Raw genomic sequence first — 27,128 nt, forward strand, 5'->3', positions numbered from 1 at the left:
ATCTGCTTCCACCACCCTTCCAGGCAATGTATTTCAGATCATAACAACACACTGTGTAAAAAAAAATCTCGATATATACGATTACACAGGATATGCATATACAGCACAGAAACATTGGCTCAGCTGGTTCATGGGAATGTATATGCCCTGCTCAAACCTCCTCCCATCTTTTCTCATTCAAATCTACCATTCCTTCCTTATTCTTTTCTATCCCCAGTTATCTTAAATCTGCGTCCTCTGGGTGCTGACCTTCCTGCCAGCGGAAACAATTTCTCCTTATTCATTATCAAAATCGTTCATAATATTGAACACAGCTATTAAATCTCACCTTAACCTTCTCACCTCTAAAGAGAAAACTCCAGCTTCACCAGTCTCCTCACATAACTGAACTCCATCATTCCTGATCATCATTCTAGTAACTTTCCCCTTCACCTTTTTTAAGGCCTTAATGACCCAGAACTTCTCAGAACGTGAAAAGGGTGCAACCAACTGTGATTTAAACTGTCCAATTGCCATTTTGCGCTGGAGCCTTTGCACCTTCCAATGTCAGCTCCACTAGGGATGTAGGGGTGAACACAGTCAGGGGGCAAGTTGTCAAGTGTAATTGCATTGCAACCTGGCTCCATTTCCTCATCATGAACAGAAGACATGGTCCTTAAGGTCTGTCTTCAGTTCATTGACTTACATTGTTTTAAATGGAGCCATCAACCCCAACACTGCACAGCCTCACCCCACTGACACGGCTAACTGCCCCCAGGCCCGATATTGTTCACCCCTTCATTCCACTGACAGTGCTAACGCCCCCTCACCATGACAATGTCCACCCCCTCACCCCCACTAAGTGCTAATCCCCCTCACCCCGACATCATTCACTCCTCACCCTACTGACAGTGCTAACTCCCCTCACCGCGACAATGTTCACCTCCTCACCACACTGACAGTGCTAACGTGCCCCTCACCCCAGCATTGTTCACCCCCTCACCCCAATGACAGTGCTAACCCCCTCCTCACCCCTGAGAGTGTTCATTCCTCTCTCTCACCCCCAAAATCGTTCATTCCTCTCTCACCCCCAAAACTGTTCAACACCCCCTCCCTCATCCCCTTGATATTGTACATACCCGCCAGGAGGGGCTGAAACTATCCAGGGTGCAGGAGGAGGGTGAACATTGCCAGGAGGGAGGTGAATATTGCTGGGAAGATGTAGGGGGTGGTTAACATTGCTGGGACGGGGACGATTATTGTTGTGGGTTCTGGAGCACTTTGACGCTCCAGCTGATTTACTTTGAGGTTCACTGGTTTTATGCCTGATATGAAAAACTCTATGTAAATCCGTGTAAAAGCCAGGATAAGTAAAATGCAAACAGCCCACGTCTCCATGGCTCTGGCCATCTGACCCCACTGTCACTGGAATCACAGAGCACTCCCAGCAGGGTAAAACCAGCAATTGGAACTTTAAACTTCCTGTATAAATGCCGCGTATGTGAGCACATTTGGACTTCCTCAAGGTCCCAAGAGGCATCAGCGACATAGTTGAGTCGGAGGCCCCTCCCTGTATCAGAAGATTTGGGCCACCATCCTTCTTGAAGTGTGGTGCCCAGAATTCGAAACAATACTCCAGGTGAGGCCTAACTAGTGAGTTAGTCAAAAGTTGACTACTCTCAAGAAAGACAACTTATAAGGAGTTCAAAAGCAAAATACTGCGGATGCTGGAAATCTGCAATCAAAACAGCAAATTCTGGAAAAACTCAGCAGGAAATGTATTGAGACCATATGGCTTGTCTTCAGAGCTCTCCACAGATGCTGTCAGACCTGCTGAGTTTTTCGAGCATTTTCTGTTTTTATTACAAAGAGTTTAGATTGTTAACTAGTTTTTTTCAGAAACATGCAAGGCAGATAGCAGACTCTGATTGGGGGAGGCATTGGCATGGAGAATGCACCAGGGAACAGTTAACTGCCAAGCTTTTGTTTAAATTCAATCAATTGCCAACCAATCAGTACTCTCTTCTCATGCAGTATAATTTTTTTGTTCCCTTTTGAGGTTTGGTATTCTCATGAGTCTGTCCTGATGAGTGCAAGACAAAAAGCTTTGACAGCATGTCTCTTTTTTCATCAATACTTGTTGGTGTCTTCAATTATGGTTGACCCTGAATCAGAAAGGAGAAGCTAATATCCCTAAACAAGCTTACCAGTATAAATGATGTGCTACTCGAATACTCCTGATTGAACGATCAAGTAAAAATTCCACAAGAGGGCTGTTAAGATGCCACTCGAACTTTACTGCCTGTTGAAAGTAGAACAGACTTTTAAAAATGGATCATTGCATTCTACACAATTTACCAGTCTGCATTTCAAATTTCAGTCACTAACATGACCCAGTATTGATAATTGTTACAATTCACATCAGAAACTTTAGGGTTCATGATTAGTAATTTATAAGTGAACCTATGAGTGAAATTCATGATCATCAATGCACAGGGCCAAACTAAGGCTCCATGTGTTTTTGACATTTTTTTCTGTCAGTCACTCATAAACAGCAATTCAGAGTTTGTCAAAGGCACCCTGCATCCTCTTTAAAGTGTTAAACAGAGATGCTAAAAAATCAGACCTCCATTTATTATTCAAAATTATCTAGGGTGAAATTCTGATATGGCAAAAGGAAGATATGCCTCTGGGGCACAACCTGCCAGTGTCTATTCACGTGCCTGTCAGCGTAAGGTCACAGAAAGGCTTCCAACATATATCTATGATTCATTCCTCCTGTTATTATCATACTCCTTCTCCCTGCCTACCCAAGTGAAGATTGTATGTGACCATGAATTATAATGTGCAATGCAGACATTTATTAATCTGTACCTTTGTGTAAACAGGAACAAATATTAGCACAAGGTTAAGATTACCAGTGACCAAACATTAGCACAAGATTAAGATTATTGATGACTATTGTTGATGCATATCCAGAAGTCAGTAAGTTTTTTAATCAGCAATTCATAGGGGATTACAGACACAAGACAGTCAACAAATTGAAGATGCTAAACTTAAAAATTCAACAGTGGAAACATATTGCATGTAATATTGAAGGGTTGTAGTATTATTTAACATTCTAGTTTAATGGATTATCCACCGTCTCACTGCAGTTCCTTGAAGGCATATTTTGATAATGAATGTTAGTTTGTTTTTGACTATACTTTAATACCAATTAACTTGTTGGTGAGCTGCTGAATAGACAACTGCTGAGAGGCTAAATGACTTTCAAGACCTCAAATTCAAATCATTTCTTATCGCAGGTCCATTAATCCCATATTAAGGAGATTTACTTTCAAGTATTCAACAAGAGCATGGTATAAAATATGATAAAAATTGAAGTTTTATTTTGCTTGCATTTCAGTTTATTTTTCTGCAGGCATGGAAGACAGGCCAGTGAAGTCTTCAAGCGAATTATCTCCCCAGCTAAATACAGCACAATAACCACAACAGCTTGCATTTTTATAGCACCTTTAGCTTAGCAAAATATCCCAAGGCACTTAGCAGTCGAGCTATTAAAAAAAATTTGACACCATGCGACATGAAGAGATATTGGGAGTGATGATCAAAGAGGGAGATTTTAAAGAGTGTCTTAAAGGAGGAGAAGTAGAGAGGTGGATTTTGGGAAAAGAATTCCAGAGTTTGGGACCTAAGCAGCTGAAGCCACGGTCGCAATAGTGGAGCAAGAGGTCAGGGTTAGAGGGACGTAGAAATGCCAGGAGCATTGTAGAGCTGGAAGAGATTACAGAGATATGAAGGGGGTGAGGCCAGGGATGAGAATTTTGAAATCAAGGTGTTGCCGGGTCAGGAGATAATATAGGTCAGGGAACACAAAGGCGTTGAGGGCTTAGTATGAGATAGGATAGGATGGTCTGTGCTTTGGATAAGCTGAAGTTTATGAAGGGTGCGGGGGCCAGGCTAGCCAGAGGAGCAATGGAATAGTCACATCTGAGGTAACAAATGATAATTCCATGATTCAGTGCTTTCAGGAAAGAAGGGATCATGGGCTATCACAAGTTATGTATCGTTCCAGAGATGCATTCTCCCTGAATGCCAAACCTGCTGGAGACCCACCTCCTGGAATTAGCCCTAAGCGCTGGAATTCTCTGCCAAAACCTCTATACTTCTCCTCTTTTAAGACCCCCTTTAAATTCCCTGACTTTGGCCACCTCTCCTAATATCTCCTTATGTCATTTGGTGTCAAATTTTGTTTAATAGCAACGACTGCTAAGTGCCATGAGATATTTTGCTAAGTTAAAGTTGCTATAAAAATGCAAGCTGTTGTAGTTATTGCACCGTATTTAACTGGGGAGATAATTTACTCGAAGGCTTCACTTCACTGGCGTGGCTTCCGCCTCTGTATTGTTTCCGTGTGATCTGTGTGATGGACTGCAAGGTGGTCAGGAAATGCAAGATATGCATTGTCACAAATAGGAAATCAGTTGGAACTACAAAAGTGACCTCAAAACTAGAAGAAACAAACACATTGCTAATAATTTATAATCTGCATGGAATGTATTCAACCACTTTAGAGATCACTCAATGAAAATTTTTCATGGCTCTTAAAATGGCTACATTCTTGCACTCACGCTCACAAATTTTATTTTGGGTGCTATGTACATGATTGTTTATTGGTTATCAATGTAATTCCTCATATTTTCCTGTAGAGATTAACCACTTTAATTAATATACAAGGTTATGAAAATGAGGGGCTGTAAATATCAGCTCATCCATCAAGCCTGCCCACACTCCGATAGAATTATAGTATCATACAGCACAGAAGTAGGCCATTTGGCCTGATGTGTCTGTGTTGGCTCTTTGAAAGACCTACATTGAAACATTAAAAATAGGAGCAGGAGTAGGCCATTCGGCCCTTCGAGCCTGCTCCGCCATTCATTATGATCATGGCTGATCATCTAACTCAATAGCCTGCTCCTGCTTTCTCCCCATATCCTTTGATCCCTTTCGTCCCAAGAGCTATATCTAACTCTTTCTTGAAAACATACAATGTTTTGGCCTCAACTACTTTCTGTGGTAATGAATTCCACAGGCACGCCACTCTCTGGGTGAAGAAATTTCTCTTCATCTTGATCCTAAATGGTCTACCCCATATCCTCAGACTATGACCCCTGGTTCTGGAATCCCCAGCCATCAGGAACATCCTTCCTGCATTTACCCTGTCTAGTCCTGTAAGAATTTTATAGGTTTCTATATGACCTATGACCTGTTCAATTTAATTTTCCCACAACCCTGTAAATTAGTCCTCTTCAAGTACATGTCCAATTTGCCTTTTGGAAGTACCTAAGGAATTGGAATCCATCATCCTTTTAAGGAATATGTTCCATATCATAATAACCCAGTGTGTGAAATAATATCTCCTCATATCCCCTCTAGCACTTTTGCCAATTATTTTAAATCTATGATTTATACCAGCCCGCTTGCCAGGCAGAATAGTTTACATCTATCAAAATGTTCATAATTTTGAATAGCTCTACTAATTCTCCTCTTAATCTTCTTTGCTTTAAGGAGAACAACCCCAGCTTCTCAAATCCCTTCACATAACTGAAGTCCCTCGAGCCTGGTAAACCTCCTTGCCATCCTCTCCAAAGCCTTGGCATCATTCCTAAGTTGCAATGCTCAGAGTTATATACAATACCCCACCTGGCGCGTAACCAAAGATTTATATAGGCTTCACATGACTTGTCTTTGTACTCAATACTCCTATAACAAGACAAAGCAGCCCATACACTTAACCATTTGAACAACTTGCCCTGCCACCTGAAAATATTTGCGAATATGCACTTCCAGGTCCCTCTGCTCCTGTATCTACCTCAAAATGATGATTGCAGCATTGTGACTAGATACTTCATTACCCTGTGGATGGTGCTGTCTCTATTAATAACGTGATTTTCCACCATGAGCACATGTTTACAAACAGGCACGACACTGACATGTAAAAAGAGGGTGATGGTATGCAGCAAACATCACAGTAGCAGCAAAATGCAGTAAACTAACCTGGTAAAATGTTCAGCATCTACAGCTCACCCCACTCTTCATGACTCCCAATTCCTGCTGAGCCGTGGTTATTAATTACTCTTTGACATCATACTCAATTGTGCAAACTTAGCCAGTGGAGAACATCGCAGCCTACCCCAATCCTGTCCCCAGTCCAGCTCCAGGCACACAATGAATATAGATCAGCAGGGGGAAGCTTGGTTCAATCCTGGGACATAGAGGTGTGGTGCACTGGCTAGATTAGGGTCAGCTCTACAGATCAGAGATAAAATCTAGGGCCCTCCTGTGTAGTGTGTCTCTATAACATCCGATGAGGTCCGATTAATCAAGCTATTAGAAGACTTCACAGCTGTAGCCTTAGTTACATTTGCCATTTTTGTTAAGTATTGTGCACATCAGGCCACCGTAGCAGAGCCAAATTTTTACACTATTACAAATCCCACACTACAATAGTAGCTGTATTAACCACAAAACTTTTCAAAAGTCTAGCTCCACTTTGCAAGTCCCTGTAAGATAGAAGAGTGAGGCTTGGTTGTAATTCTGCCATATAATGCAATATTTTATCAAAGCCTATTTACCTGAACTAACTGTGGCAGATAATCTAACAACTCATCATCCAGTATGGTTCCAATCTGTTGGACTGCAGCCTGACGAAGCTCTTGATCTGAAAAGCTTATTAAATGGAAAACAGAAGATACAAAATTAAACTGTGGGTGAACTTACTACAGTTCCTTAGCACACAAGTCACAGTGGAACAATATTATATTAAACCCAACCCTAAATTCAACTGTTAACTGAGTTTTGAAAACAAAAATTAACAAATGTTTTTACTCCCAGAACAAAGTTAATTCTGTTTAATGGGAACTCCCTCCCTAACAGCACTGTGCGTGTACCTACACCACATGGACCACAGCGGTTCAAGAAGGCAGCTCACTACTTTCTTCTCAAGGGAAATTAGAAATGGACAATGAATTCTGGCCTAGCCAGTGATGACCACATCCTGTAAATGAATATTAAAAAAGTTCAAGTGCCAAATTTGGAAGCTTCTTTATGACCAGATTTTCCTTTTTTTTTGGAAAAAAAGCTTTGCCTCTTAGCATAAACTTGAACATGGCTTGCTAGCAAGATGGTGAGTTTAGAAGATTTTGCTGTGGTGACTTCATGCAACACAATCTCGACAATTGGAATGGCCGAGACCCAGGCAATCGCAATGCACATATAATGATGATTCTTTAGCACTTCTGAAGTGACTAATCTAGCAATGGTGAAAAAAAAGCATTAATTATTGTATTTGCAAAATCACTGAGTACAGCTTAGTGGCAAATTCATTAAAAAAATTTCACTGATCAGGCTTTTGTTGAGTGTGGAATGACGAAATTGGATGATCTATTTTGACCGGAGAGTTTGACCCTTGAACCAGTTTAGGCAATGAGAACTTAGATGCATGGCATTTTAATAAGTTTCACATGAGCTTCAAAAGTGTCATAAGGAAGTTTCACTGTTTGAGAATGAAAACCAAGAAGCAAAAATAGCAGCTAATATAAATAGCACTGCATATGTCATGAAGATAATGGAAAAATTCTGCAGGAAGGATTTCCCATAGGGAGTTATATCAACCTCAGTCACAGTCTTCATGCATTTGTGGGATTAATGGGGAGGGACACTGCCAATAGCCTAGGTTGCAACTCCGCACAGGCATGGGAACATTAGAAACAGAAGGAAGCTATCCAGCTACTTGAGCCTGCTCCTCCATTCAGTTAGATATTGGCAGATCTGTACCTCAACTTAATTTGACTGCCTAAGCTCTGCATCCCTTACTAAACAAAAATCTATCAATCACAGTCTTGAAAGCCAAAATTCACCCAGTATCCACAGCCTTTTGAGGGAGGGAATTCCAAATTTCTACTCTCCTTTATGTGAAGAGGCACTTCCTGATTTTCCCCCTGAATGCTTGAGCTCTAACTTTAAGATTATGTCCCCTCACTATTGATGCCCTTATGAGGGAGAGAACAGTTTATCCGTATCTCCCTATTGAATCCTTTTAACATGCCTCAGTCTTCTATACTCAAGGGATTACAGGCCAATTATTATGTATCTCATCACATATTCACTCATTTGTACCATCTGCTGTATCAATGTGCACACTGATTATGGATATGTGCTTGATGGTTCATATAATGAAAATGTAATACTCAATGACTGTTTGTGCTTATAGGCTCACACGTCTAATCTACTCCGCTAACAGAGCAAGAATCACACAGCCTTTCGTATATAGCCAGAAAGGAACTGATTCAGTAATCACCCAGTGAAGATACACTGGGGCAAATACACAGCGTAATGGATGAGAAAGTCAAAGGTTATGGTGGTGAAAGGTGAGCAGGTGTATCCTGAGGGACAAAAACTGTAGGGGAATTATTTTCAAAACAAGGAATATAACATGAAAGAGCTTAAGCTCACTTGCCCTGATATGAATGCCAGTACAAGGTGCTATGGTTAAGTTGGAAAAAGAGTTATCCAACACTATCATCTGTCAATGTAAAGGGAGCAAAGCCAATAGTAACTGCAGATGTGATCATCATGTAGCACATGGCATCTCACGAATACTTCCACTGTCGCTATGCATATTTTGGGATCCAAGCATTGACCCAGACAGGCTCCAATTTATTTGTAGAACGGGTTACAGATAGATGTAAGGGTGGTGTTTAAAGATCTTCTGGGTGCCCAGTGTTCTGTGAGAGCACAGGCGAATGGGGTTCATGAAGAGGTGTCTTTTCGCAGTGGCAAGCGTGGGGAAGGAGTCGCCTGTCACTTGTGTTAGCAACTTCTGAAAGCAATGAGCCCATACTGATGCCAGCAAAGAAGAGCTTTGCCACTGGTGCAAGTATATCAGGATTAGTTGTACACAAAGGAAGCAAACTTTCCACATCTCACTGCCAGATGGCTGAGGTGCCATCCACCATAGCTACTCACTCAGATAGGGACACTGAGAATTGGGGTACACACAGGGTGCACCCAGAGCTTGACAGTCAAAATGAATGAATACAAAAAGAAGACATCAAATGTGCTTAACACAGGCACTTAAATCAGTGAATAACAATATTTTTTAAATATATCTTGCAGTCTGCCATCTTTTTATTGTGCAGCACAAATTTGTGACCAATTGCATATAAGACACTCGTCTCCTGAGCTACAGTGACTGGTGAGCACACTATCTGTGTATTAATAGCCACTGAATTGTCAGTAGACTACTGGGTGACTACATACCACGAGTGATGTTGTAATTGGCAACTAATAGCTGCCTCTGTTGTGGCTATTGTTGGTTCTCTTTTTGAGTGTAGGATATAAGAGGGCTTCTGAAAACCTCCTTAATGTGGGAGAGAGTGAGAAAGCATTTTATTCTCGTGGGCGTTTAAAACAGTATTGTTAAATATAAGTGGTGCTAATCATGGTTATTGCTCATGCAGTTTGGATGGCTAAATTTTCCTGAGGCTTCTGCGGCCCTAATTGCACAACTTAATCATGGCTTCCCCAGATTTGACTGAACCGTACCGTACAGAATCACTTTCATGCCAAGTGTTTCTTATTTGAATGTTATACATTTCTCACCTGGCACATTGTTTGCCCTCTGCACTCTTGGGGCACCTTCCGTTCCTTCACAAATATACCCTGGGGAGGATTTTCTCCCCATTGGGGGGGGGGGTTGTGTGGGGGCGGGCGTGGACCTGACTGGTGCAACCAATTTTATGTGGGTGGGCCAATCGAGGCCCGCCCAGCGTGATGTACACTCGGAAGCGATGAGCGCTCCCTGTGCGGGTGGGGGCGGGTTCCCTGAGTCGGGACTGTGCTCTTTCATGCACATACAGAGGTGCCTCAGAGAGAAAAGTTTAAAGTGTAAAAAGCTTAATAAAGTGGTGGAATTTTTTTTTATGACATATCCCCTCATGTGAATTGAAACTTTTGGTGAAAATTTAAAATAATTCATGAAACCTCATCCCGCCTGTGGATGAGGTTCCATGAAAAATGCAAAGGCTGCCTGGGCTCTTCGCCTGCCTGCCAACCTTAAGGTTGGATGGGCAGCTCCAAAAATTATTTGAATTGAAAGTTAAAAGGCCTTAATAGGCCTTTGACAGTTCAGCGGGTGCACAGCTGAGTCCTTTTACACCTTGGCGAGTGGGCCCTGCCCCCACTTGCCGAGCAGAAAATTCTCCCCCCTGTGTGGGATTGAAAACTCCTCTGCATCATTGCTGTGGTGCTACTTCTGAACTTTGCCTATCATTCAGCCGAGCTAAGTCTGAGCTGGCATTCAGCATTCACATTTTGTTTGTTTCTATCTATGTAACTGCACATGATGCTCTTGATCAGCAGTTAGGAAGGCTGCAGCCATGAGCAGTCAAAATGTGTTTCTCTGCTAATTTCCAAGAGCAGGCTTGTGGCACAAATGAACAAATAGCTTTACTACAGTTCTGTCAGAATCAATGCATTCAGCAAAACATGGCTTGTACAGTGCAAAAGTTATTCATTTAGAGATTCATTCTGTAAAACTTTGGCAGCAACATAAGTGCTTCTGACCATACTGCATTCACTGAATTTTTTTTTGCCTCACATCTTATCATTCACCAAAGCACTTTTTCCCCTTGTTTCAAAAAGAAGTCATCTCATCTCCATGCAACGTTTCATGAAGAACCAATATAGTTCCTCCCTCCCCCGCATCACAGCCCAGTAACTGGCAAGATTCTGTCCCACTGAAGCAGGTGGTGTTGGTGGCAATGAGCTCTGAAAGAAATGAATTAGGTCACGTCTGCCAAGTGCTAAACCCAACCTGTTTGGCATTATGTAGTGTGTTTACAAACCCATTTGCCAAGCCAGTTTTTTTTCTAAATTGTGGACAACAGGAGGGCAGAGTAAGGAACAGGCCTTGCTGACAGAACATTGTCTCAAATTGATTACCTGTGGTGACTGGCTTCTTATAGTTCTATTACTGAGGAATGTTGAAAGATGTTATCAGTTTATCTTGTAATCATAATGCTGTGAGGCTGCCTATCAAATCCTCCTCCCACTAACATACTCACTAGTGTCTGTAACTGTTGGTAACAGTGTATTATCCTGTCAAAAACAGTTTGGAGATTCATGAAAATAAAAATTCCACAGCAGCCTGATGCAAGCCTTTTGTCTTCATGGCTAGCCAAAGTACATATCACATTAAACTAAATTAAAAAGAGTCAATTATGAGAACATGTATATAGACTAGGTTGTATTCTCTTGAATATAGAAGATTATGGAGTGATCTATTTGAGGCGTTTAAGATGAATAAAGACATAAGGGTAGATAGAGAGAAACTATTTCTTCTGGTGAAGAAGTCCAAAACAAGGGGGCAGGGCCTTAAAATCAAAGCTGGGATGTTCAGGGATGATGTCAGGAAGCAGTTCTTCACTCAAAGTGTGGTGGAAATCTGGAACTCACTTCTCCAAAAAGCTATTGAAGCTACAGTGGTTGGTGGTGGGTTAGATTTTCATTAGACAAGGGTATTAAAGGCCTTGGAACCAAAGTGGGTAGATAGACTTAAAATACAGATCAGCCATGACCTAAACGGATGGTGGAAGAGGCTCGAGGGGGTGAATGATTGACTCAAGTGCCTATGTTCCTAGAGAGCCTCCGAGCCCATGTGTAAAGCTTAATACAAAGTTCCCATCAATTCACTTTCATCTCAAATTGCTGATATGAACAGATCTCTGTTCTCTGATTTAGGACTCATGTCTTATTGAGGTGATAGTCCTTTCCAAACGCTGATGTCTACAAAACTGAAATATGACAAATCAACAAGGACAAAACAAATATGCACAGATAGGTTGGAATTATGGGGTTTATGAATTGTTTTGTGAAGGCTCGTGATCCGAGGGTTGCAAGTTGGACACGCCAGTTCTGTAGGCTTTGTCCAATAACTTAACACACAGGTATCTTTAACTCAGAATTATGACACTTTGTTAATAAAAACAAATGGGCAAAGGCAATTAATTTAAAAATCCATTCACAGAAATTCTGAGTGTACAGAATTGTATAAAATACCAAAACCATATTTAGTGCTTTCAGTCCAGAGATGGAAATGTGAGAAAATCACAAATGCATCTTCTTCACAGTCACTAATGATTTCTAAAATTCAGCACACAAATGATCTAACCTGGGTTAAAACAGAAAATGCTGGAAAAGTTCAGCAGGTCTGGCAGCATCTGTGGAGAGAGAAACAAATTTAATGTTTTGAGTCCATATAACTCTTCTTCAGAGCTGAAGAGACCTCTCTTCAGCTCTGAAGAAGAGTAATTTTGGACTCAAAATGTTAACTATAGTTTCTTTCTCCACAGATGCTGCCAGATCTGCTGAGCTTTTCCAGCATTCTGTTTTTTATTTAAGATTTCCACCACCACAATACTTTGCTTTTATTTTAATCTAACCTGGTTGTCCGATTCTTCTGAAATGTTTGTGGTCAAGGTATGCACCAGGTTTCACCACACTCAGAGTGCATCAGATGCTTCATCTATTTTTCAATGCTAACTTCACCATAACACTCTACCAATATAACATTTTTATGTCCTACAACAACCATCCTTGAGCCCTCCTGACTGAAATTGAGATATTATGGGCAGTTTTACACTGTTGAATTATGCCCACTTGGCTTGACACTACACAAACACTATTTTCTCAAGAACATTTCATGATAGAGAAAATAGACTTCTATCCCATCTGTTTTTATTAGGCCCAAGGTGAAAAGACAGTATTATAACTCACTGTATCTCCTACTCCCAGTACTAAGCGTGTGATCCGGTAAAATAAAAGGTGTAGTAGAAATATGAAACTCTTAAAATATAATTGACGGGAACCATTAGCTTTAAATAAAGACAAATACTTCCATGACGGATAAGTGGGAGGAAAATCACTGGGAAATTAGTCAAGACTTACCTTGAAAGCAATAGTCCCAGTGACTCTAAAGGGTTTGCTGAGAGGTTCCACCTCCTGAGTACTGCATAAATCTCAGGCAGAGAACCTAAACCTCGGCTGGGTGCACTGCCCAGTAAAAGAGGAAGGAAACAGTTTGAGCTGTTGCAGAATGAACGTTTTGTCCAGAGCAAGTTTTTCTCTTCTTTGTCAATCCTGCAAAAGCCAAGAGAACATAAGTGAAAATGTTGTGACATAAATGCTCAAAACCCTACAGGTGTTGTCACAATGAATGATACCAGCATTCCAGAATTGGAACATTTTCCCCTGAGTGAAAACATCAAGTCAGGCATGGCACAAGTCAAAACTTCCTTTGACAATATAGTTCAGCCTGAATCTGAGTCCAGTCTTTCTGTATGAGCAGCTACCTTTTAGGTTCTTGCACTTTAAATCCCCTTCACCCTCACTGAGAATTACCAAATCAATCTCAATTATTATCAAATTGATGAAGCACTTGTATGTCTGAGGTATTCCATCCTCTGGACATTTGATCAAAATCTCTCGCAGAGGATTTGAGCATTGCTTTTTAAGAGCATGAGAAAGCGCGAGGATTGGATTCAAACCCAGATCAAAGAGATACATTGTTCTAAAACACTGTGCTGGATAGGGCTGTGCAAATAGAGTCTGTTTCATTAATCTTGAAATATAATGATATTGATCCAAAAACAGAAAGAACATAATATCTCAAATACTTTCACCTGTTTTGAAATTAAAATTGAAAGCATTTAATCTCTCAACCAATAAATGTACTGAGCCATGCAGATCAGGATTAATCTATATTCTGTGCTCTGATCTGAGTCAGGTTGGCAAGCAGGTGGGATAATACTTTATATTATAATACTATAGTATGCAACACAATACAACACCATGCTAGAAAGTACAAAAAGCAACAAGGCCTTCAGCAATGCAACATCCTAAAACAACAAACCTGGCTGGTTTCTACCCCATAGACCAGGGCACTGAGGCTAATTCAACTTCCCCAATTCTCACTGCAGCAGATCAGCTAATTCACGGAAATCAGGGACCTGATTGACCACAACATGCAGTGAATCAATCAACAGAGCAAACGGGGTCAGCTCCTTTTTGGTAATTTGTTCCATATGAGCATACAAATTAGTAGCACTCAAGCCTACTCCTCCATTTGATAAGATCATGACTGAGCTGATTGTGGTCTCTACTTTCCTCTCTACCCACCAAATCCTTCGACTTCCTTGACAGTCAAGAATCTATCCAACTCAGCCTTAAAAGTATTCAATGATCTGGCCTCTACTGCTCACTAGGGAAGAGAATTCCACAGACTAATGACCCTCTGAGAGAAAGCAAATCACCTCATCTCCATCTCAAATGGGAGACCACCTTATTTTTAAATTGTGTCTCCTTGTTCTAGTCTCTCCCACAAAGGAAAACATTCTTTCAGCATGCACACTGTAAAATTACCTCAGGATCTCATATGTTTCAATAAAATTGCCCCTCATTCTTCTAAACTCCAATGGATGCAGACCCAACCTATCCAACCTTTCCTCATAAGATAACCCCTTCAACCCAGGAATCAGCTGAGAGACCACTCTCAGCACTGCTTCCAATGCAATTATATAATTTTTAAATAAGGGGACCAAAACAGTACATAATTCTCCAAATGTGGTCTCACTAACACCCTGAACAATTGTAGTAAATCTTCCATACTTAGATAGCCATTCACCTTGCAATAAACAACAACATTCCATTTTACTTCCTAATCACTTGCTGCCCCTGCATACTAACTTTTTGTGATTCATGTGGACAACAGTTCTGTACTGCAAAGCTCTGCAATCTCTCTACAATTAAATAATATGCTCCTTTTCTATTTTTCCTGCCAAAGTAGACAAGTTCACATTTTCCCACTTTATACTCCATCTGCCAATTTTTTGCCCACTCACATAATCTATCTATAACCCTTTGCAGACTCCTTATGTCCTCTTCACAACTTACTCTCCTAGTTAGCAAATTTAGCAACCATATCCCCTTCATCCAAGTCATTGATATAAATTGTAAATAGTTGACGTCCCAGCTCTGATCTCCGTGGCACTCCACTCACCTTGCCAACCTGAAAATAATCCATTTATACCTACTCTCTGTTTCTTGTTAGCTAACCATCTATCCATGTTAATATGTTGCCCCTTACACAACGAGCTCTTATTTTGTGCAGTAATCTTTGATGTAGCACCTTTTCAAATGCCTTCTGGAAATCCAAATACACCATATCTACAGATTCCCCTTTATCCACATTGTTTGTTACTTCCTCAAAGTGTCCTGCTATAACCTCCTTAAACAGATTCTAACATTTTCCCTATTACAGGTGTTAGGCTAACTTGTCTGCAGTTTCCTGCTTTCTGTCTCCCTACTTTCTTTAATAGAGGAGTTACATTTGCTATTTTCTCATTTAATTTCCAGAATTTAGGGAATTTTGGAAAATTAAAACAAATGCATCTACTATTTCAGCAGTCACTTCTTTTAAGACTCTGGGATGAAGTCCATCAGGAACTGGGGACTTGTCAGCCTTTAGTCTGAATAATTTTCTCAGTACCCTTTATTTGGTGATTATAATTGTATTAAATTCCTCCATCCATGCTCTAGTTCTATGACTCTCTAAGATCTCTGCGCTTCTTCTATTTGGCTCTGCTGCACATCCCAATTTTAATTGCTCAACCATGCTGGAGAGAGCCAAGAGACCCTCAAGGACCACCCTCAAAAGGAAGTGGAGGCAGGTAGCTAGCAAGGTCAACTCCTGGAATCTGAACCCAAGGACCTGGCAGCTGTGCCATAAGAAACCTAATGGCCTCATATGGGTGGTCAAGGTCAGTGAATACATCTTCACAAGACATTACCTACACATCACATCATCAAACTCTAATGCTGCTCAATGCACCACACCCATGACGCTCACTCAGCAGCACTCTCTGGCACTCAGGACCCATACCTAATAGCCAGATACTCCACCTCACCCTCTCACACATTCCAATGCTGCCTGCCTCACACCAATCTATTGTAGCCTCCACATACCATTAGCTATTCAGCTGTGGCAGGCACATCACCCAGGCACACTGCAACACAAGCCCTGACATTCTGCCTTCTCTCCTACAGGACAAAGTGACATGCAATAGAAGGGAGAAGAGTAGAACAAGCAGGAGATTAGAGTGCCTACATCAATGAGCTCTAAGGAGGAAATGGTTCTCTGCATAATGGAGCCAGTTATGATGGCTGGGGCCCAAATGGCAACCAACATTGGTGAGAACATTGAGCATGACAAATATCTTCCTGCCTTATGCCCTTGTCAACTCCCAGCACACCCTTGCCCTTCTATCTGACAGGCTGCTGATGGTGTGATCCTGCTTCCCTTCCTCACACCAGTCGAGAGCAGCAAAGGGTATGAAGGGTGTGGACATCACGATGCTGGATGCATTGGGTGGCCTCAGGCAGCCTTCTGACACTGCCAAGGAGCTCCAACTTGGATAGGGGGCATGTTTCAGAGGTTGCTTACTCCATAGCTTTGGCTCCACCCTCTGTCATGTTGTAGACCCAGAGGTACTGCGAGTGCTGCCTCCACACCTGTTGCAGAGGTCACCTACTTCTCTGCCATCCTTGCAAAGCTATGGCTACAGTCTCAGGCAAGTGCAGGAACTCAAAAAAAACATCTATTAAAAACACTCCAGAATACTTTTGGACACTGCGATAGAAACCATTCCAAAAATTTAACTTACTTGCAATCAGGGTGCCTGGTCCTTTAAGTGCAGTACTGCAGAGCCCGGGACACCCTGGTCCGCTCCTCCATCACCCCCTACTCCTCAACCCCCTCCCACGGCACCTTCCCATGCAATTGCAGAAGGTGCAACACCTGCCCCTTACTTCCCCTCCTCACCACATTCCTTTCAAGTGAAGCAGCACTTCACTTGCACTTCCCTCAGTTTAGTCTACTGCATTCGCTGCTCCCAACGCTGTCTCCTCTACATTGGAGAGACCAAACGCAAACTGGGTGACCACTTTGAGGAACACCTTTGGTCTGTCCGCAAGCATGACCCAGACCTCCCTGTCGCTTGCCATTTCACACATCACTCTGCTCTTATTTCCACATGTCCGTCCTTGGCCTGCTGCAATGTTCCAGTGAAGCTCAACGCAAACTGGAGGAACAGCACCTCATCTTCCGATTAGGCACTTTATAGCCTTCCGGACTTAACATTGAGTTCAGCAACTTCAGATCATGAACTCTCTCCTCCATCCTCACCCCCTTTTTTCTAACAATTATTATATATATATTTATATATTTTTTTATTTTCCCACCTATTTCTATTACTATTTTTGAAATTTATTTCCATCCATTGTTTTATATCCACCTTTTAGTCTATTTCGATCCCTTCTCCCCACCCACCCCCACTAGGGGGTCACTTGCTCATCCTGCTTTCTACCCTTAACGTCATCATTAGCACATCCTTTAGCTAATATCACCACTGTCAACACCCCATTGACCTTTTGTTTATGACATCTTTGGCAATCTCTCCTTTGCCTCCACCTATCACTGGCCCTCTTTCTGGCTCCACCTGTCCCACCCCCCTTAAACAGCTTATATTTCACCACAATTCTATTTCTCTTTAGTTCTGATGAAGAGTCATACAGACTCGAAACTTAACTCTATCTTCCTATCCACAGGCTGTCAGGCCTGCTGAGTTTTTCCAGCAATTTTTGTTTTTGTTACTGCAGAGCCCATCCATGTCCTTGGGGAATGCTGGACAGGCCACAGGTAGAGACTGGCATTGCAACCGGCCCCCAAGAAAGCCAACAATGCAATGCATTGTAATGCTGCTAGAAGTTACGGATATGAATTTTATGCTCTATCTTTCTTATAATATAAAACCTAATTTACATAACAGGCTTGCTGTGAGATGCCAATTTGAATACCTTCTGAATATACAAACTATGTCAACTGCATTCCCTATACCTATAGAGTTACCTATAATTTCAAATAAAATTCTATTAATTTTGCCAGTGATGAACACACACAGACAGACAGAAATAACATAGACTTGTCCTTATTTATTAACCAATTTGAATAGCTGTATTGAACCACACAGCACAGAAGGAGGTCCTTTGGCCTATGGTGCTACCGCTTGCTCTTTGAAAGAAAAAAGTATGACCAGCAATCATGTCATCGATGAGACGTGAGAACTTGTTTCCAATAGCATGGCCAATGAGATGCTTCTCACACACACAAAGTACTTACAAAAGCAAGGAATGTTTCTGTTGGATGTTTGTAATCTGTTTTCTGGACACTTCATCTATATCAGTGAAATACTGATATTCGACTGCAGGAGCGGGTCGCAAAAACGTGACCAGCAGAGAGGCTGGGAAATTTATCTGTATTTAAAATGATATGAGGTACATTTAGTATACTGGACATATACCTTAACACAGTGGCAAGAAATAGTCTTGAAATTCATGGCCATTATATTGCTACAATCAATAATAGGCAGCAGCCAAACCAAACACTTAAATGTTATAATTGCACACAATAGTCTATCTCCAAGTAATCCATTGCATGGAGCATATTAAGATGTTTTGTCATGATAAGGTGCTGTAGAAACGCAAATTTTATTTACAATTCCCACAGATCACAGAAACAAAGAAATCAAAGAACAGGAAGGCCATTTGCCTTCTTCCCCCATTTAGGATGTAACTGGGGGCTGAATTTTCACAGTTTCCTTTACTTGCTGCTTATCCCCCAGACTAATCTCATTTTTCTGCTTTCCCTATGCGTTTACTTCTGCTTTAAGTAGTTATCTGGTACCATTATGAATGCCTTAATCAGCTTCACATCATTCATTCCAGATTCTGGTAACTGTGCATGTTAAAATATTCTGCCTAATCTCTTTCAGTCTCAGGCTTTACTTAAGATCACCAACTCATATCTTTGATTCATCAGTCAAAGGAACCAATCTACCTATGTGGATCTTGACTAATGCCTTTCATCATTTTGCACCTTTCTGCTAAATCCACTATTAATCTTCTCAGGGAGGAATTGTCCTGGATTTGCACAAAATGTGGTAGCGGCATAATGTTGCATTCACGATGTGTCCTGCCTCATTAATAATGCATTCCCGGGAAACACGCCGGATTGCTAGCAGGGAAGCATCTGATTCACCCACCTTGCCGTCACATCAGGCCCTCAGTAAACCGGGTGCCACATTTAAAGGGCACAGAACTAGCACTCTCTAAGGCATCAGAAGCTGCTGCAAAGTCATGGCTGCCAAAGGGAGGAAACAAGCTGCCCCCAAATTTAGAGACACCTCCCTCAGGCACCAGCTGGACACAGTGGAGGTCTTCCGTGATGTCCTCTACCCTGCTCTAGGCAAAGACCAGCAAGCAAGGTGACAAATCCAACAGGGGAGGCTGTGGTAATAGTGATCAACGCAAATGCCCTGCAAAAGAGAACAGCCACCCAGTACTGAAAGAGAATGAATGGCCTCCTCCGTTCTGCCAGGGTAAGTCACCCTTCTCATCACTCTCAACTCACACACCCACAAACCATCACATATCCACAGGGATGTCATTCACTGCCAGTTCAAGGGACATCACCATTCACTCTCTCACACACACCTTCATCTGTCTGCAGATAATGTCCTCATCCCGTCCATGACACCACTCACCACCCACATATGCCAGGCATCCTTCTCATCTGGCCTGGCAGGCATCCTGCTTATAGTCTCTCCATCTGTCTTCAAGCTGGCACACATCAAAAGGGAGAGGTCACAGGCTGGTGGAGGAATGCGTGACATTAAGGTCCTCACAGACTTGGAAAATAGAGTCATCCAGCTGGTGGGTGAGGATCTGGACCATTCCTGTGCTGCTGGTGAGGCCGGCAGTCTCAACCAAGTGAGGAACCAGCAGTGCAACATCTATCAGACAACCATGCTGTGAGTCAGTACCCCTGTTCCGCAGTCCCCTGCCATGCACTAATTATTTCTCCTTGCTTTCACAGCCACACCTGGGAAGCAGCCAAGGGGGTCCACGAGCCAAGTCCTCGACTCAAGCCACGAAGACACCTCGGAAGAAGATGACACCCTAATTGAAGGACTGTCACCCACATACTCCACCAGCGCAAAGACACACACCTCAGTGGGACCTAGTTCTAGAGTAGCCTCGGGGTCACAATCTGGTGAGCACATCACACTGTCTGATCCACAGCAGGTAGTGGCAGGGACTTCCCAGTGTCTGGCACTCAGAAGACTGCTGGAGGCCAGAAATCTCCTGAGTTTGAGTCAGAATCAGATGAAGAGCCTCTGGACTTGGCCATGTCACAGTTGCTGGAGCTGCAAAGGCAAGTTCGGGAACATCGGGAAGGGATGTCCACTGCACTCCTCAGTTTGCAAAACATGATGGAGGAGTCCGTCTGCCTTCAGTCTGAGGTGATAGCGTCAGCATGCCAATGCACCGAGGTCAACACTGGTAGGATGGCGGCTGCCATGGAGACCTTGGTCCAGGACATCGGTCCTGCATTGCTGCACGAGCTGAATTTCATCACTGACACCATAGTTGGTCTCCAACAGTGTCAATGTGAGAGGGGTGCGGGACAGCTTGATCTCACTCCAGCCTCTCCTTCTCCTCAAGGAGTCAGCCAGGGACTCTCGTGCACCCATAGTGGGGAGGATCAGCAGGTGCACACCTTGGCCATCTGCCCAGGTGACTCCAAGACTGTCCGGCCAACCCCAATCCCTTTATCTTGTGACCGCAGCAGCTCCAGTTCCACAGGCCAGGTAGAATGCCACTGACAGACAGCAGGACGCTGAAAGCAGGCCGGGGCCCTCCAGGTCTTAGCCTTCCAGAGGATGCCCGCCAAGACAGGGCAGAGCAGTCAGCAGGCTGCCTCCACTACTGCTGTGGATGTCCGGGGAGCACTAAGACATAGAGGTAGGGTTAGGAAAGTTAAGAAGATGTAGTTGCACAGCCTGGGCATGGGTGTTAAGCACTTGCACTTAATGTTCACTGTTGTAAATAAACTCCCAAGAATGTCTCCTTGCCTATGCTCTTCATTATGATGAGTAGTGTTCGTGTCACTCAGATGTGAAACTTTGGTTCCTGCACAAGGTAAAGGTAGGCACCTCCGTCCAGGGCCTCTTCCCTGTGCAGTGTGTAACCTTCAGACCAAAGTGACAGTCTGGCTTCACATTCACTGGACACATTAGTGATGCCTGCACCTCGATGGTGTTCGTCATTGCTGCCAGAATGTAGTGGGCAGGCATCACAGAGTTCCATTATTCTCGCTGTGAGCTCTCAGCACCTTTAAGGAAGGGCTGGCTCTCCCATCCCATCAGCATCTGTGACCGGTGACGCTGTGCTCCTGAAGTGGTTATGTGCTGAAGGCTGACAAAGGATGAGGTACATTTAAAGTTTCATGGCTGCGTCTCCATGATATGACCCTGATCACAGAGCACAAGCGAAATGCCCTTGGCCAGACAGGAGTTGAGACATTCGCAAAAGCATTATGAAGATCGATGGAGTGTCCTCACTGCATGTCGTCATCATCCTCCTTGCAACAACTAGGGCCTCTGCTATGTCTCTATGACATGATCCTGAGCACTGAGGAGTGTACTAAGAACCTCTCCTGGTTAAGTCTGAAGGCCCCTTCACGCATGCAGGAGTGTGCTGGCCACCATTTGGATGGCCAGTGTGCAGTGTGCTCATTGGCTGTCCGAAGCCCCACCCACCTCCACCTCACTCCACTTGACAGATTGGCAGCAGCTTCAGCCGCTGGGCTGAATGCTGTGCTCTCAACTCAGGAACAGACATTCTAACTCGCACTGCAAGGCTGAGCTGTTAGCTTGAACCGTAATGGATACTGATCCAAACCTTAATAAAGAAACAGCAAGGGGCTCTGAGCGCTCTGCCAGTGACTGCACCATGGCCACCTTTTGCAAGGGGATTGTACAACTTGCCCAGTTGGCCAATTACTCTGCTGCCCCTAAAATGCACCTTAATTTGCATTCTGCCTCCAAGGGGTGAGAGGTTTTGGAGCATTTAGTGGCACTTTCATGCATTTGCATTGCTTGAGTAAACAGAAATGCTTCAGAGGCCCGAATCCAGGCATGTCAATGGAGCTGCAGCTGAACGGTCTCAGCTGCAGAGGGATGCTCACTTTTGACAAGCTTTTTCAAATGTGTGGCTGCATCCCTCACCCCTTGAGGGTGCTTGAGTATTTCCTTCAATCTGTGCTGCCTTGCTGCCACCACCCCTCAACATGCCCCTGGCATGTACTTGAGTTGTTCTGTCAGTCTGTGATGCCTTGCTGCCACCAGCCCAGTCTGACCCGCACTGAGTCCTTGCCTTGGCACTGCATTGAAAGCCAGCCAGGAAAAAGCGACTTGCCTGTGCCTCTTTGCAAATGCTGCAACTTCCTACAGCCGATGCTTGTGAGCGCTGCGCAAGGTTGTGTGCGCTCGCCTCCAAGTTCCCCTCGAAGTTCAGCTCGCCAGGTGCATGCCTTTTTAAAGGCAGCTGTGAAGTATATCTTTCTGAAGTCACACTGACATGGGTGGTAAATTTGACATGGAGGATGGTTCTGGTGAGCTTATAATTAGATGCGTAGGTATTAAAATGACATTGCCAACGTGTGGCGGCAGGAAACGTGGCCCGACATTGATGGGTGGAACGCACGGTCACCAACTGGGTTCATAATGGTGCGAAAACAATTTTTGGCCTTCTTGCCATATTGTCGTTTCCCCCTCCACCCCCACTCACCATGGTGCCCAACACCAATGGGGCTGGACAATTCCAGCCTCAGTTTGAAAAGAATTCCAAAGAAGGAGATGGAGGGAAGAATCTTGTGGAGGTGTATTACCTCTTTTCAGGAAGGCCCGCTGAATCTTTTTCCACTCAGGCACTTGGGCAAGCCTTCCCGGGGATCAAGGACCTCAGGGATAGAAGTCCCACCCTCTGAGAGCTGCCAGCCAATTAGAGGCCAACGCCTCTATTGAACAGCAGTGCCACTGGGGAGGAGGTGGCTGTTGCCGGTGCGACCGCCCAACCGAGGCCTAGAATTATCATGGATCCCAGATGCGAATGCTGGTGGGAGGTCAGTGATGGGGGAGGAGTGGGGAACGTGGCTAAGGCAGGGGGTGACTCTCAGCGGCCCTTCCCTTCCCAATGCAAGACCCCTCTGAGTGTCTTTGAACGAGGGACCCCACAGATTATTTATTATGCTCCCTGCATGACTCACCCACCTGCTGCTGGTTAATATCAGCCCTTTAATTGTCCACTTAAAGGGCTCAATTGACAGTGGGACTGGAAGGCCGTCCATAGGCCTTCCTGCCACGTGCCCAACAGAGGTCAAAGTGGGGAGGTGGCATGGTCCCAATCGGCCATCCTCCCTCCTGATTAAATGCTTCACCCACCACCAAAGTCGCCACTGGGAAGGGCCCAACATACAACTGTAATCTTTCCATGTAACTCAGATTCCTTATTATAAGTAAAGGTTTACGTCTCTGTTTCCAGTCAAGTAGCCATGTAGCATTTATTCTGAGTCATCACTCCCATTTGCCCTCCACACCAGTGCCATATGAACAGTAGCATATAGCTCCGTCTGGAACTACTTTCATAACAATCCCTTACAACTCGTAGGATAAGAAATTACAATTTTTAATCCTCGGATCAGTGAAACATTTACTCTCTATAAATGAAAAAAACATCTAGTTATTAAAAAGTTTCCTTCAGCTTACCATAACTCAGCAAATGTTGGGAACATAGCCAAGGTTTTGATTTGTTTTGCAAACAGGAATAAAGTTTGGCATCTTCAGCTGATTAGAAAGTTAACTCCAGAAATAACCACATTTTCTCCCAGCTGATTGACTTCATTAAGTTTTGTTTTGGACATTTCATCTGCTCCCTAATTGATTTATGTTGGTCCATAGCCACAAAACTGTCCAATCTTTCATCAGATCAAGGCACTCAAATAATATTCATTTTCTTGTCAATTTTGCCTTGACTTTTCCTGCAGAAACTGACTCCTTGCTGGGCACGGTTTCCATGGGTGCAATCTACCATTGAGTATCCCAATTTCTCTATATTCATGCTCAAGTTTTTACAGTGCATGTAGGCAAACAATTGTTATGATCCTCTTAACTTTTAAAAAGAAATTCAAACTTCCAGTTTATAGCTGAATGCAGTCAACAACAAGATTTCACATTTTAAGACGTTTACTGTAATAAAAGACTAAAGCAATGTTGACTAAACTCTATCTTTGTAGGCAGCTTATACCATAAACCACAAAATAGAACATCCCCTTTCTCTTTTAGCACAACTGAAAACACACCTTACAGATATACTCTATGCTGTCATTCGAGTAGACATTCAGTTCTTCCAGAGTCAGTCCAAGATGATACTTAACCCCAGAGGGTTTAATTCTGTCCTTATTCTTTTGCAGCCTGGGAAATTTTAATCTCAGAAATGTCTTTCACAGTGAGGCTTTTTTCTCTTCAGAGATTCTTCCCGTAGCACAAGCTAGATGAATCTTTCAGCCTTGTTTTAACTCCTCATGAATTTGGTCTTTTCAATCTGAGTATGAACCACAAGAACATTCTCTCTCTGTGAGATAGATCCTGGTAGACTAACCTTGTCTGTGAGATTTCAGGGATGACTTAGACCCTTCCCCTCACAATGCCCAACTCCACAGCACTATGAATCACATGGGCCATGTATCAACATAGAAATGCTGTTTAGCTACTCTTCTAAACTCCAACGAATACAGGCCTAACCTGTCCAACCTTTCCTCATAAGACAACCTGCCCATTCCAGGTATTAATCTAATAGACCTTCTCTGAACGGCTTCCAATGCATTTACATTTTTCCTTAAATAATTTAGATAATATGCTTCTTTTTTATTCTTCCTGCCAAAATGGACATTTTTCCACATTATATTCCATTTGCCAGACCTTTGCCCACTCACTTAACCTCCTTGTGTCTCCTTCACAACTTACTTTCCTACCTATCTTTGTGCCGTCAGCAAATTTAGCAACCATACCTTTGGTCCCTTTTTAAAAAATTCATTCACAGGATGTGGGCTTCGCTGGCTGGGATAGCATTTATTGCCCATCCCTAGTTGCCCAAAACATTTCATCCACATTCATCCAAGTCATTTATATAAAGTGTAAGAAGTTGAGGTCCCAGCACTGGTCCCTGTGGTGCACCACTCATTACGTCTTGCCAACCAGAAAATGACACATTTATGCCTACTCTCTGCTTCTTGTCAGCTAGCCAATCTTCTATCCATGCCAATATGTTACTCACTACACCAGGAGCTTTTATTTCCCGCAATAACTTTTGATATGGCACCTTATCAAATGCCATCTGGAGATCTAAGTACAGTACATTCTACAATGTAGAACCTGTGAGTACTGTAAATAATCCTGCACTCAATTCATTCTTGCCCACATCACTAGATGGTAATGAATTGTCATGCCAGTATAATCAATTACTTCATCACTGGGCATATAAAGGTGTGGCTTCTCACCCATATGGCTGATAGTTGATCAGTTAATCACTGCAGTAAACATTGCAGACAATTCAAAATTTTAAAACACCCAAATAAATCATACATTTTATTTCATCATTTATGTGCACTTGTACCCTGTCCACTCCTCTTAAATGCAATCATTATAGAAAATACAAAGGGAGCTTTAATGACACCATTATGACATAGCCCTTTTTGACTTTGGTAGCCTGGCAACAGGTTGCATTATTTTATCTGGCCTTGTTCCAACTTGTTCTTTCTTTGTATTTATTACATAATTCAACTGAAGTGCAACATTGCTCACCTGCAGGATCAAGCTGTCTGCTTGGTTGGTGTTAGCCGGGACAAGACACAATAGCTTTGTATTTTGGACCAACACTCTGTTTCAAAATGAGGAATATGTCACTTTTACTAATTGCACTAATTAAATGACGATCACATTTTATCTTGCATGCAGATTTTTAAGTCGAGCTATTCTATACTGCCTATACTTAGACCATTCACTGGTTATAATGGTTTCTAATCAGCCACAAAGAGGAAATTGAGTGAGGGGCGCTCCCTCGCTGGAAAGGAGCATGAATCAGAGAGATGTCTGGGTCTCTGACTTATGCCTCGAGGCTTTGATATGGAGCGCAGCCTCTCTGAATTTGTCCTGAAGCTTTTGCCTTTTTGATTTTGCTGGGGAATTTTCTCAAAGCTGCTCCCTCCCCAGGCCGTCTTTTAGCCAGAACTCCTGTTTGCACAGGGTTTTTTGGCAAAGTTATTGTGACAAGCATGGGCAGCTCCGAAAATTTCTCCACCTGCTTGTCGGTGGAAGCAGATTCAATAGCAACAATAATTCAAAACAGAATTGGATCTATACTTAAAAAGGAAAAAGTTGCAGGGCTATAGGGAAACAGCAGGCAGGATGGGATTAATTGATTAACTCTTTCAAAGAGCTGGCATAAGCATGATGGGCTGAATGTCCTCCTCACGTGCTTTCTGATTCAATGATATATGTAGTTGTCCTAAAGTGAGGAGTCTTTTCAGATTCTATTCCAACACACTGGAATATTTCTTTGCTTCCCCCCCCACCACCTCCCCCCCCCCCACCCCCACCACCCATGTAATTTGTATCAGAATATGGTGCAGAGTATTTGAAAAAGGAAGAGTTAGGTTGTAGAAAACATTCTTTGATTTATGATAACATGTAAATATGATGGATTAGGAAGCAAGTAAGTTGCAGTAACTATTCTGAAGTCAAGGCAAACCTTTGGAGCAGAGAAACTGCACACTAGCTGTACTATTGGTACAGAACCAAATGTGTCAAAATATTCTATTTCGCAACACAAAAATAATCCTCTACATGGAATAAATTAATGGGAATAAAAAGGAAATGTATCTGCTATCAGAATGTTAAAAATGGAAAAATCTCAGTGGTGTGTGAAAGGGGCTGTGTGTTGCTATAGAAACGGGCAATGTTCTGAGAGTGTGCTATAGATAATTCTCTGACCTCTGATAATGTCTTGTGATAATGTGAACTGGGGCTTCTGATTGGCCAGGAAGGCCATCATGATGTCCAATGCCTCATTTGAAA

General features: G+C 42.9%; 1 protein-coding gene across 1 annotated transcript in view; it reads right to left on the bottom strand.

The window, feature by feature from the left end:
- The window catches only part of LOC121285481 (phosphatidylinositol 4-phosphate 3-kinase C2 domain-containing subunit beta-like), a 247,697-nt gene that overhangs the window by 103,678 nt on the left and 116,891 nt on the right, over window positions 1-27,128 (bottom strand). The window contains exons 15-19 of the mRNA XM_041201950.1: window positions 25,857-25,932; window positions 18,275-18,408; window positions 12,988-13,179; window positions 6,615-6,708; window positions 2,187-2,281 (exon numbers count right to left, since the gene is read on the bottom strand). Of these exons, the coding sequence (XP_041057884.1) occupies window positions 2,187-2,281; window positions 6,615-6,708; window positions 12,988-13,179; window positions 18,275-18,408; window positions 25,857-25,932 (591 nt within the window). The remainder of the gene's footprint in view (window positions 1-2,186; window positions 2,282-6,614; window positions 6,709-12,987; window positions 13,180-18,274; window positions 18,409-25,856; window positions 25,933-27,128) is intronic.

Source organism: Carcharodon carcharias, chromosome 13 (genome assembly GCF_017639515.1).
Source record: "Carcharodon carcharias isolate sCarCar2 chromosome 13, sCarCar2.pri, whole genome shotgun sequence".
Lineage (NCBI taxonomy): Eukaryota > Metazoa > Chordata > Chondrichthyes > Lamniformes > Lamnidae > Carcharodon > Carcharodon carcharias.